A 12,695-nucleotide genomic window follows, 5' to 3' on the forward strand; every position below is an offset into this window, starting at 1 on the left:
AACATTAGAGAAAAAAAAAACACAAAAAAATAAAATGTGGCCTAAGTGACAGTTTACACTTTCAAATTTTATACTTTCTCTCCCCAATATGTTAAGCTACAACACGTAATCTGCATGCGGGTCAGATTGAATCACTTAAACAAGTGTGAACCATGGAAGAAGAAATTTCTTCTTAAAGAAAGAAGCGGTTGGTGAATGAGGCCCTTTATTTTTGTCCATTATATGTAAACCAGTCACTTAAAGACAACACAATAGACTTATTTAATGTTGACACATTTCCAGTTTGTGAGTCCAACAGCCCTGTTGGTTAATTCTGTGAGTGTAGCTGCAGAGCAAGCTTACCACCACGTCCATTTCTAAGGCACTGCTTTAGTTCTGGAGCTGCGTTGGGAACTCAGTGAGTTAGTTCGCTGCCTGTTTTCAGCACAGCAATGTCTGCATTACTTCCCACTCCACTGAAACATCTCCCCCACACTTCATCTGACTAAGATCACTTCTACACCCGTGCTCACTCCTCTCATCTCACCTTCATTCCGCGTGCTCTGATCCTTCACACACACACACACACACACACACACACACACGCACGCACGCCCTTCCAAACTGCTCTCTTTACATTAGCGCCACCAAACAAAGCAGCCTTCCTGACACAGTCTTCTTCTCTCCCGCCTCCTCGTTTTTGCTCCTCCTGCTCGAGGTATCACAGTCGGGCGAGTTCTGAGGCAGGGAGTTAGTTAAGGCTCATCCCGCTCCAAACAGCTGTCATGGAAACAGATGTCTGCTAGGTGACGAGGCGTGCGCCTGGCTCCCATAGCAACGGGCCCGTTTGATTGTGACTCCTCGCGCCGGCTCCGCCATTGATGTTCCCGCCACAAAGGGGCCGCGCGCCGGATTCGTTAGCGGGAGATTCCCGCCACGCCGTCCTCCACGATTTGTGGAGCCGAGTCAGCTGCGTTTGAAGACAGCGGAGAGACCAGATGTGCGGTAATGACGAAGGGTGTGCGTGAGCGCGCACGCGCTCCCTCCTCCCTCCTCGACAAATTACTGCGACGTGTCGGACTATCAAACGGCTCCTTTCATAAACGCACGCGTTGTGCAAGCAGTTTACTTCTGTAAGCGTGTCAGAACAGCCCTCAGGTGTGTGTGTATGGCTGGGGTGGGGGTCGGGCTGGTGGGCGAAGTCTGCCTCATGTTGGGGCTGGCTGATGTCAGAGCCTACTAAAGCTGAAAAAGCACATTTCTACTTAAAGTAAAAGTATTTTTTAAATATCGTACTATTACTTTTTAATTTAAGTTTTATTTAACTTTATGCAAATCGATGGCAAATAATGACATCAGGTATTTATCAAAATTAGTAATGAAATAAATCAGTTAAGGGTGGGCAACATGATATTTTATCATGATCAAGATAAATTATGTTAAAATATGCTTTCCTATAAGCATATCGTAGATATCGTCAGTACTGTTATTCCTTATATGTGGCGCTACAGGATCTTAAAAATCTCAGAAAAACTAAACATCATACATCAAGTTTCTGACTGTCAGTATGGCAGTGAACCTCCAACAGCTCAGAGCTTTCGTCACTGGTACCAACAGTTCCAAGGAAAAGGTCACCAGCATCACCAGATCTCATGCAGTGTGACTTTTTATGTGGGGGTACGTTAAGGATTCTGTTTATGTGCCACCACTCCCAACAACACTGGGTGATTTCCAAAATTGCTGTGAGTGCAGTGACGCCTGACATGCTCAATCTAGTAGGGGATGAATTTGACTATGGCGTTGATGTTGTCCATACAGCTGGAGCAGATCATATTGAGCACTTGTAAAATTACATAATAAACTTTATTTCACTTGTAAATCATTACAGAACAATGCAGTAAATTGTAAATGGTGAACATAAAGTTTATTATGTAAAAAAAAATCAGACTTTTCAATCAGGCTTTTCGAATCACTCTGTATTTTGACACAATGCCCACCCCTAAAATAAATGCACCACATTGGTGTGCCTGAAACCAGTAGTCCTATTCACCAAATACTAGAAGAAAAGTGCATTTTAAGGTTGCATAGTACCCTCTGATCAAACCCTCAAGCATGCTCAAAAAATATTTTTTATTTGGACTTGAATTATGAAATTTCTAGATTATTAAGAAATGTTGCATCCAAAATTGACTTGCCAGCCACCATTTCACTTTATTATGGTTTACATAGCACAACATTCAAGTGAGTGTGAACTAACTTAAAGTGATAGTTCAGTGAGAAATCTAATTTAGACAATTATCTCCTTACTCCAAATAAAGCCAAAACATGTGTTTGTGTCTGAATTTTTTTCCTTTAGTTTTGTATGGATGAGTCAGCATGTAATGGAAGCTTTTACCCCAAAAAGTTTTTAAGCAATCTTAAAAGACTTGCGTATGTGATTTCTGACAGTGTATGAGATGCTGTTATCTATAAAAATGGAAAAGAGAAAAAAAACAGACAAAATTCAGCCTTCGGTATGGCTGCAAGTTTTTTTCTTCTAGCAGTGTGACACCCAGAACGTCACATAACCTAGTTTGAGTACTTTTCATATACTCCGGTTTTAACTAATTATGGCAAAGTGTTTAAAATATACATTTGAGATTTCGAATGCAACTCTCTCAGCTCTAGTCTGCAGAGTTTCTGTTGTGGTGTGTTTAATGTAGTATGAGGAAATTAAACTGATAGTGTAACAAGAATGTTTGAAGTTGAAATCATATGTGTTAAAACTGGAAGTGAAATTATCCATTTTTATCTTAAATTCCATGTTGAAAGTTAAAGACTATAAATTTGGTTGCATGTTATGTTATTTATCCATCATCTAACCCATTTAACCTCCTGGGTTGGAGGGGAGGTGCTGGAGCCTATATCATCGGTCACTTGGTGGAAGGCAGAAAACACTGGACAGGTTGCCAGGCCATCACAGGGCGCACACACACACACACACACACCTAGAACCAATTTAGTATTAACAATTGGAACTGTACACAGACATGGGGAGACCATGCAATCTCCACACAGAAAGCACCCTGGTCACCAGCCTGGGGAATTGATCCTAGGCCCTCCTTGCTGTGAGATAACAGCAATTGTATTGTATTGTATTGTATCAGCACTAGCATGTTAGCTTGTGGCTGGAACATTAGACTTGGACACCATAATGCACAACTGTTGTTTCAAATATCCTACTTTTATGATGTTGAGTAATCTAAAAGCTAAAAGTTGCAACATATTATCATAACACATATTTTCTTCCACTCCTTATTGCTGTATTGAAAATCTTGTGTGTATCATACTCTACCATATAGCTATAGTAACTTATGTTACTTATAGTAACTATTTCAAAGATCATTTGGTATACAAAATACATTCTATCAGTAAAAGTATGTGGACTTTTCTCCTAATTACTGCATTCAGGTGCTTCAGCCACACCCATTACTAAAGAGTGTATAAAGCCAAGCAATCAAACGCTGCATTTGACTGGGCTATCTGAAGAGCTCAGTGACTTTAAAAGTGGCACTGTCATAGGATGCCACCTTTTCCACCAATCAATTTGTGAAAGTTCTGCCCTCCTAGACCCACCCAGGTCCACTGAGTGCACTGATCATTGCAAAATTGGAAGTATCTAGGAGCAACAACAGTTCAGCCTCGAACCAGTAGACCACGTAAACTCAGAGCAGGGCTGCCGGTACTGAACCACATGTGTAACAATGGCCTATCCTGTGTTGCATCACTCAATACAGTTACAAGCTGATCCTGAAAGCAAAATCAGCTCAAGACCTGTATATTTGGAGGTTCATAAAATGGCTTGATATGGCCAAGCAACTGCACACTAACCTAAGATTAGTATATGCACAATGGCAACCATCATAATGTAATATAATGTAAAGCACACAACCACTGGACTCTGCAGCAGTGAAAACGTTTTCTTTGGAATGATGAATCACACTTCACTATCAGGCAAGTTTAGTGAAGGACGGATAATGGTCTGGGCCTGTTTTTCAGGGTATGGGTCCCTTAGATTTGCTAATGTTAGGAGGGAAATGTTAATCATACAGTTTACAAAGACATTTTAGACAACTACATGCTTCCAACTTTGTTGCAACAGCTTGGGGAAGACCCTTTCCTACTGCAGCATGACTGTGCCCCAGTGTACAAAGCACGGTCCATAAAGATATGATCTGATGGCCTTGGTGTGGAGCATCTCCAGTGGCCTGCACATAGCCCTGACCTCAACCCCACTGAACATCTTGGGGATGACCTGGAATGTTGACTGCGATTTCTGAAGAAATTAACAAATAAAAAAAATTTGAACTCTTTACATGTCAGCCAAGTTTGTGGTCTAAGGTGTCTCTGTATTTAAAATGAACAGGTTAACTTTGAAAATGTCAACTATTCTTGTCACACCTGAAGGGATTTGAGGGGAGTCTCTGTGAGGTGATGCACGCTGAACCATGCTATATGTAAGAAACACCTTTTGTCTGGCCCAGAGCTACTGCCTTGATATTCCAATGTCAAGGACATGAGGCAGGAACTCGCACCTGCATTCTTCTTGAGAAGTAGAATGTGTTCTCACACTCACTCTCTGCTGTGAAGCTTATCAGTATTTTAACCAACACGCAGCACTACTGTCTAGACACAGGCTTACTGCAGAGGGCTGGGGAGAACAGTCATCTGGCCACAGAGTGGAGATAAATAGCTGAAGCTCAGAGGACACCATCATACCAGCAACTGCTGCCCAGAGAGGCTTGTCTTTTCTAGGTAAATGAAGCCAATGCATGATAATATATGTAGGTTGCAATAAGTATTTATAAAGAATATAAACAATGTATGATGGTCCTATTCATACCATGCCATGTCATGTCTGGATTTGACAATTAATCATACAAACATACCCAATAATCAGATGTAAAAGCCGTTTCCCTCAAACATTTCGTATCCCATACTGTGGACACAGAAGAATCATTTCAGTATCTCAACACAAAAACAAAGAATAAAGTAAGTTTAAATACATGTGCAATTCAATGGGCTAATATGCTATTGTTTACTTTTTCTTTTGATAATTGGTATGATAATCACAGAAGAGAGAAATATGGGAGTAAAAAGCAGGATAACTTGCCTGTAGACTTACAAAAATTCAGAAATTCAAAATTTCCCAAAGTGCAAATAAAAGAAAAACATTATAGGTCCTCATAATGAAAGAGTATTTCAGTACCACCATTCTGTAGAATAACCTGGGGTGCCATCTCGTGTTAAAATAGGGTATTACAGAAGGGTGGACGCTATGAAAGAAACAGCCACCCTTCGATTCCTGCAGAAGCATGGATACAAGTTCTTTATTGACATAAAAACCAAACAAACATATTATTACAACATTTTTGATAAGTAAAAGTTAAGAGGAACTTAAATCTTTGACAAGGATTGAAAAAATGTGCAGTTTCACTGTCCATTATGGACTAATAACACAAACACAGAACTGAATTGCCTCAGAAAGATGAATATTAACACAGCAGTCTTCAGCTAACACTCGGGCTTTGCTGCTCCTTCTCTGGAGAGTCTGTCTGCCTCTTCGTTTCCTTTGTAACCAGCATGGCCTGCAATGTGCATCTGAAAGCAAAGGACAATAGAGTTTAGCATTGGTGTACTATGTCTAAACGGATTTCTTTAGGGCTTTTCAATAATGTAGAGATTATATATGGCAGTGACTACCACACATTTAAAAAGAGAGATTTTGTTAAATGTAATGCCTTTGTTTTAAAGAAGATACATAAATGGAAATCCCATTTTTTTGCTTGCAAAATTCATTTACATGCCTAAGCTGAGATGCCTTGACACAGACTAAACCGTATAAATACATCCCACATCAGGGAACATACCCATATAACCTCAAGCTCTCCATTCAGTTTGTCAAGCTTTTGGAAGTCCTCCTTATTGACCACTTCTCCACCAGTTCGTAGCCTCCAGCCATTGATCTTCCAGTTCTTCACCCAACTTGTGATGCCTTTTGTATAGCAAAACACAAGGGTTACATTAGCTAAACTGACTCTGTATAAATGAATACCATAGGCTTTCCCCTTATGCTCAAACTCTCAGTCACGTGAGATTTAATTTTTAAAAAATGAGAACTTACAAATTCACTATGAATAAACTCAGATAGCAGGCTGTGCATACCATTAATTGTGAACTTGCTGTCTGTGTAGAGCACAAGCTTTTTGATGTTCATGTCTCTGGCTTGCTCCAGTGCCTTACAGGCTGCCTGAATCAAACACAGAAAATGATCAGTTCATCAAGTGGAGAACAGAACAGCAGTGAGACAAGCAGCGTGGTTAACACAGGCCCTTTTTACACTTGGAAATAATATTCAACCCCTCTGATCTGATCATCATCTAATCAAGACACAGCACTTTAACACTTGTCCTTTAAAAATGTAGTGACTGCAACCATGTTTAATTGAACTCACTTCACCTTTTGTAATTTTTCAATTATGCTGGTGTGTTGCTGGATCAGAGCAGTTGTGTGCTATACTTGCTGTGTTGATTTTAAAGGAGTCATACACTTTTTTTTTTTTTAAATAACAGAGGGGGGAAAAAAGAGAGTAGGTTAAAAAGGTCTTTAGTTCTTAGTTCTATATAGAACCATGAACATTTAAAGAACCATTTGCATGATTAAAGGGTTATCTACATTGTTACATGGTTTTTCAGATGGAGAATGTGCTGTAGATGGATCCATATAGACTTTTTTTAAAGCGTTCTGCTAATGTTACAATCTTCTGTGAACTTCTATACTGAACCATTTTCATTACTAAAAACCACTGAAGAACCATTTTTTAGCGTGTATTTTGCTCATTTTCCAGTTAATGCAGTTCCCTGTGATGCTGCCACTGTAAAGAGCATAAAAGCAACACCTTATTTCAGTCTTAATATGATGTGTTTTACTCTCTCAATTACTCTTCCATAAAGGACAGAGGTGATTTTATATATTAATGACTGCTGCTGTCATTTGCTGTCATAGGAGAGGGGGCAGGATTAGGGCTGTGGCTTGGCATGGTGGTGAAGAGCTCCTCAACAGGTACTGCAGAGCACGATATAGAAAGAGGACTTTTTAAGCCAAATGATCGTATACAGTCCCAAAATCAGTAGCATGAGCCAAGCACGTGAGTATTACCACATAGCAATGTTTAATGCAGAAACCTTGGAATTTCTTTTTAAACGTCTTAACCTTGCCAAGATATTGCCAATTTATATGTAACAGGTGATAAGGTACACCTGTTATGTTAGCATCAAGCTAGTGGGGGTGAATTTGGAATTCTATAGCAGCTCTCTAGACTGTACAGATTGGAAGCTCATATTAACTCAATTAACATATTTTAACATTTTATTTGTTTTGGATATTAGAGTTTAGAAGCTGCCTCCTTTCATAAAAGACTTGAACTCAAAGCCTTTCTCTGTATATTTATTGGAGCCTTTAGCTCAAATAAAAGCCCACCATGCTCAACTGAGGACAGAATATTGCACAACCTGCCTGCAGAGAGCCTGCTAAAATCAACAAAATGAGTCTGCTGAATCAGTCGTTAGCACAGACGTTTCATGTCTGTTATGTGAAATGACTTCAGTTTTACACTTTCCTGTCCTTTAAAGATCTGTGTGCGCGATGACCGAAGTGATGGTGAAAGTTTGAGAGAGCTGACTGAGTGGATGTGTTTGTTCATGGGAGTGTGTGGGAAGGGGTACTTGCTCAATGTGATGCAGAGGCAGGAACAATACTAAAAGGTGTGGGTGGAATGCATGTGAGTTTAGACTGTTAACGTAGACAAACGACACTGCATTTGAACAGAGATCCAATCACACTGTGTGCTCAACTACCTCAGGATCAGGAGAGCTAGATCCATGCACATTAAAATCACAATGCCAAGTATCAACAGGACCAAAATTTCCTGCAAGGCTTCTGGAATTGTATGCACACAAACCTACCTGTAACTCAGCTCTTTGGTTCGTCTGTCTCCCTGGCAGCCTCTCAGCAACATTACTGTTGAAAGAAAGCAGCAAAATCACTATATCATGGCCAAAAACAGCTTTTATACAGTTCCAATATGGCAATGCTTAGTTTATTAGGTATTTATTAGAAAGAAACTTTTTAATCCAGAAGGAAGATGCACAGACAGTTGTACGTAAAAAGTCAAGTTACATGTTTTAATGATATTGTATGTGAAAGGAAGTAAGCAAGCACATCCTCTCCATGGAACAAACATAAATATGACATTCTTCTGCCAATTTTAACACACAATTTCTATTTTTTACTAAATTTAACATATTGGGGTAAAAAATAATTTAAAAAAATAGGCTGTAACTTTTGCACAGGCCACATTTTATTTTTGGATTTTCCCCCCATAAATAAACAGTTGTTGTTTATTAAAATATGCAGGTGTGTTAACTTGCTATTTAGACTTATAACTAACTTTTTTTTCTCTTCAAACGCTTTTATCTTTACATTAGTCTTGGTTTTAACCTTGGGGTTAAGAGGTGCTATTTAAATTGAGGTTTAAGAGAGTCTGTTTCACATTTCTACTGTGTGTTGTATTAGAATTTTATTCAAACTAAATCACAACACTTTTCCTTCAACGAGTTTCAGGTGAGCAAGTTATGTTCCTTGAGTTGCTGACTTCAGTTATGACAGCTGTGGCACTAACGCAAATTTATTTTTGGCCGCTGTAACCTTCCCTCCAGCTGTTGATGCCTTAAGTCCCTATTACTGCATGTAATTAAAATGCAATACTCACAGAGGGTGATCAGGACCCCAGTATACTCCGATTCCCGCACGAGCTCCATTCCTCCCATTGCCTGAACAACAGCCATCTGTATACACTACCACAGCATCACCTACACACAAAACCATCACAAACAATACAGACTTACACTGGCTGCACTAGTGTTATTTATAAGGAAACTCATACAGCCAAACAGCTGCTGACAGGTGAAGTCTGGGACCATTACCCATATGAGTGAACCCATCAGTACTGCCTGCAGCAGATGAGGCCTTAGGTTGAGTTGGCTCCTCAGATACTTTAAACCGTTTCATATTTGTTTCATCGTCTTTGTTATCCTCACATGGTCTTTTGGCTCCAACTGGAACACTTTTAGGCAACTGAACATCACCTACAGAAACAGAAGCCTCAATTAGTATTAACATCACCATTAACTAAAATATTTTTTAAAGGAAAGCATAGTTTTAGGGAATAGAAGTAAATGAAGATATCCCACATACTGTCTGTTGTCAAAAGTAATCCTGTTGCTTCATTCCTTACAAAAGCCCACGCATCCACTTCAGAGGCAAACTTTTTATATTGTGCACATGGAAACTTGTCAACTTGATGCTTGCATTCATCCCTTTAGGACAGAGAGCAGAAATGGTCATGTCCAGGTGTGTTCAGTAAGGGTGAGCAGATGGACTCTGATCAATACTCCCTACCCTGACTTTTCTTTAAAAAAAAAAAAAAAAAAAAAAAAAAAAAAGATCTTTTCATGAAAATATACAATACAGTGCAAAAATCAGAGACTACCCTACGTTTATTCAATTACCAGTAAAAACAGCCATTATATACAATTTAATCCTTTTCAGGAGGAGGTTAGATACTAGATAATCTACTTGCAAAAAGGAAGAGGAAACTTGAGTGAAAATGCATGATAAAATAGAAGTTTTGGAAAATTCATACAGAAACCGGAACTCCTAACAACCTTGCAAAGACTGGTAGACAACCAAAAACTGCCACCATCAGATAAACTGTTCTTAAACCTATCTTCTTTGAGAGAGAGGAGAAAATCAAGCTCCACTCTTGCATCCACAGATGTTTCTGTACATTCTTCCACTGTGAGACAAAGGATGTATAGCTCTCAATGAGAAAAGAAAATATACAAAAAGAGGAAAACTTACAAATCAAATAAGGAAGCTGCTTAGTGGTCTCAGAACAATGGACTGACCAGCCCAGAGTCCAGACCTCAGCATCCTTGAATGTGTTTGGGATTACTTAGATTGCAAAAAGCAGAAAATGAGAACAGTGAACTTCAGAGGTGTGGAAAAATATCCCAGCTGATTTCTTTGATGATCTAAAAGCAAGTAACAAAGGCAAATACTGGACATTCTAAATACTGAAAATTTTGATGTTTTATTTAGCTGTTGAGACTTGTGTGTAATTTTACGTTAATTATTTTATGCTTATTTCCTGACAAAAAAAAAAAAACTTGCATGGCCATTTTAACAGAAAAATAAGTAAATGGATAGTCTCTGACTATTAGCTGTAATTTAAAAATATATTTTTATGAAATAAAAATGTGTCTTAATGCTGAACAACCCCTGCATACAAGTGTGAAGGATAGAAACCTTTGCCTTCTCCATCTGCTTCTCAAATACATATAGTCACAGACAGCCATAAGAAACAGAATGACTGCTTAGTGACAGCAGGTCACGTTATTTCAGTCCACCAAACATTGCTTAACACTAGCATGACTGAGATTTCAGGATCCTCAGGACATCACCCCTCCTTCTTGCCAGCAATTAGCAGGACCATAAGACAACCTTTATTATGTTAAATCACAGAGAAGCACTGAGGCAGCAGCTCTGTGGTGCATCCAGTAACTACTAGCAACATCTGTCTTTCTCCCCCTATCTCTGTAAACAGATAAATATACAATATACTGATTGTTGATTGTTGTTGTAATACCTCCATATCATTATCATCAGTATATTTGATTTTCTACAGTAAATTAAAATGTTTTTGCACCGCATGTATTTGTTTTATCATTATTTACACACAATATATATATATATATATATATATATATATATATATATATATATATAATTCATTATAAATACCGTTTCTGCATACAGTTATACATTACTACTAAATTGTGCCGTGTCTCAAGGAGACAATGTCACAACTGCAACCTGTGTTACAAGCCAGGCCAACATGTTTTTATTTTTAATAATTAATAATAATATTTTTTTTTATATGTAGAAAATCAAATATACTGATGATAATGATATGGAGATATTACAACAACAACAACAACAATCAGTATATTATATATTTACAGAGATAGGGAAAGAAAGACCGATGTTACTAGTAGTTACTGGATGCACCACAGAGCTGCTGCCTCAGTGCTTCTCTGTGAATTAACATAAAGGTTGTCTTATAGTCCTGCTAATTGCTGGCAAGAAGGAGGGGTGATGTCCTGAGGATACTGACATCTCAGTCATGCTAGTGTTAAAAGCACATGAAAACAAAGTAACGTTACTGGCATCGGATTTTTAGCCAAGATATTAAGTTCCTTAGTCTCGGACAGAAAAGACAATAAGCGGTGTCGCTCCCTGACGTTCAGAGCAATGCTGAACACCTGCCATGCTCACCATGTCTGGTATACTCCGGGATTGTGCCCCTTCCTCACGGCGTAAAAGAAACTCCCCTTCTTCCCCATCTCTTCAGCGCTGACGCAGAGGGCTCTGCGGACAATACTGCACAAAGTGGGCAGTCTTAACATAACCCCCACTCACACCACAGTCATCGCCAGCTAAAGCGAAGCAGTTTTACTCAGGCGTGTTTAGTTAACTTGCATATTTAACCTCTTACACGGAGTAAACACAGGCCAGTGGCGTGCAGGGTAACGACGTTATGAGCTCCGCGGGCAGTCGGATATTACACAGACCTCTCAGTAGAAGAGCAGCTCAGCTGAACAACTTTATGCCAAGACCCTGTAGATCATAAAGCTGAATAAACACACACTTTTAAAGCTGAGAAGAGTTTCTAGCACTCGCAGCACTGCAACTAACCACGCACCCTTCTTCGTTTACTTTTAGGCACTTTGCATCTGCGCGGCCTTAGCGCCCCCTTCCGGCACAATGCAAAACCGCCTTAGCACAGTGGTCTGGCGTGTCCCCCCTTCCATACCGTTAATGACGGCAAGAGCACTTTTAAAATGAAAAGATTTATTTCACTTTCTCTGCACGGATTTGTGATTTTTCCCCTGCTTTCATTCTAATGCTTGATCGCTGTTGCCCGTTGGATACTTGTGGACAAAAAATGAACAACATATTAAAGATTCTGACGTTTATAAACCTGTGAGGTTTCTTTTTATTACAGAGAAAGCAAGGATACCTACTGTATGTATATATGCATGTATACATAAAATGGATAAAATTAGTCGTAAATTGAACAAAATTGCAAATCATTTAAAGAGAATTTTAGTATAAGCACTGCAAAATATAAAATAAAAAAAGTCAACAAACAAGCAAAAAAAACACAATGATGAACAGTCTTTGTTACACGATATATACATGATATATAGTAGCATTACCTCATGCAGCATGTGACCTTTGCGTTTTTATGTTGTGTTATATTTGTATACTTATATTTTTGGTACTTCTTAATCAAATATTGATATATTGTTATCCCAGCCTCTTTGGTAATGCCCAGTTAAAATTAGTCCAAACTCCTTTCTGTTCTAAACTGCGTTCGAATAGGTTTATACAACCTATACGATGTCCTTGACTTTCTCTGATATGTTGCTCCTAGTTCTTGCAGGTGGATCGCCATGGTTATAAAATCAAGGCGTTGGAAATGTAAATGTCATTAAACAGTTCGAGCGCTGCCCACAACACCCTCTTAGCTGCTTTCAGCTGAATCGTATTTA

General features: G+C 38.9%; 1 protein-coding gene across 4 annotated transcripts; it reads right to left on the reverse strand.

The window, feature by feature from the left end:
• Positions 1 to 5,320: 5,320 nt before the first annotated feature.
• On the reverse strand, positions 5,321 to 11,912 carry rnaseh1 (ribonuclease H1). 4 transcript variants are annotated; one of them, XM_017682422.2, is made up of 9 exons: positions 11,843 to 11,912; positions 11,416 to 11,757; positions 9,274 to 9,395; positions 9,003 to 9,164; positions 8,789 to 8,888; positions 7,983 to 8,037; positions 6,184 to 6,268; positions 5,889 to 6,013; positions 5,321 to 5,619 (listed from the first exon to the last, which is right to left on the reverse strand). In XM_017682422.2, exons 2-9 carry the CDS (start codon positions 11,544 to 11,546, stop codon positions 5,533 to 5,535), a joined length of 867 nt encoding a protein of 288 aa, XP_017537911.1. In that variant the 5' UTR covers positions 11,547 to 11,757; positions 11,843 to 11,912; the 3' UTR covers positions 5,321 to 5,532. The 4 variants fall into 4 exon arrangements, with proteins under 4 accessions (XP_017537911.1, XP_017537919.1, XP_017537928.1 ...); XM_017682430.2 differs by having other exon boundaries at positions 11,416 to 11,520; positions 11,636 to 11,875; XM_017682439.2 differs by having other exon boundaries at positions 11,416 to 11,520; positions 11,629 to 11,875.
• Between the last annotated feature and the right edge of the window lie 783 nt (positions 11,913 to 12,695).

Source organism: Pygocentrus nattereri, chromosome 4 (genome assembly GCF_015220715.1).
Source record: "Pygocentrus nattereri isolate fPygNat1 chromosome 4, fPygNat1.pri, whole genome shotgun sequence".
Classification (NCBI taxonomy): Eukaryota; Metazoa; Chordata; class Actinopteri; order Characiformes; family Serrasalmidae; genus Pygocentrus; species Pygocentrus nattereri.

Bases quoted from the DNA above. Each gene is read 5' to 3' on its own strand.
- rnaseh1 (XM_017682422.2), bottom strand. From the start codon at position 11,546: ATGTTAAGACTGCCCACTTTGTGCAGTATTGTCCGCAGAGCCCTCTGC. The intron at 9,396-11,415 runs GTGAGCATGGCA...TCTGTCCTAAAG, and splicing joins CCCGGAGTATACCAGACATG to GGATGAATGCAAGCATCAAG. The intron at 8,889-9,002 runs GTAATGGTCCCA...TTTTGTGTGTAG, and splicing joins TGATGGGTTCACTCATATGG to GTGATGCTGTGGTAGTGTAT.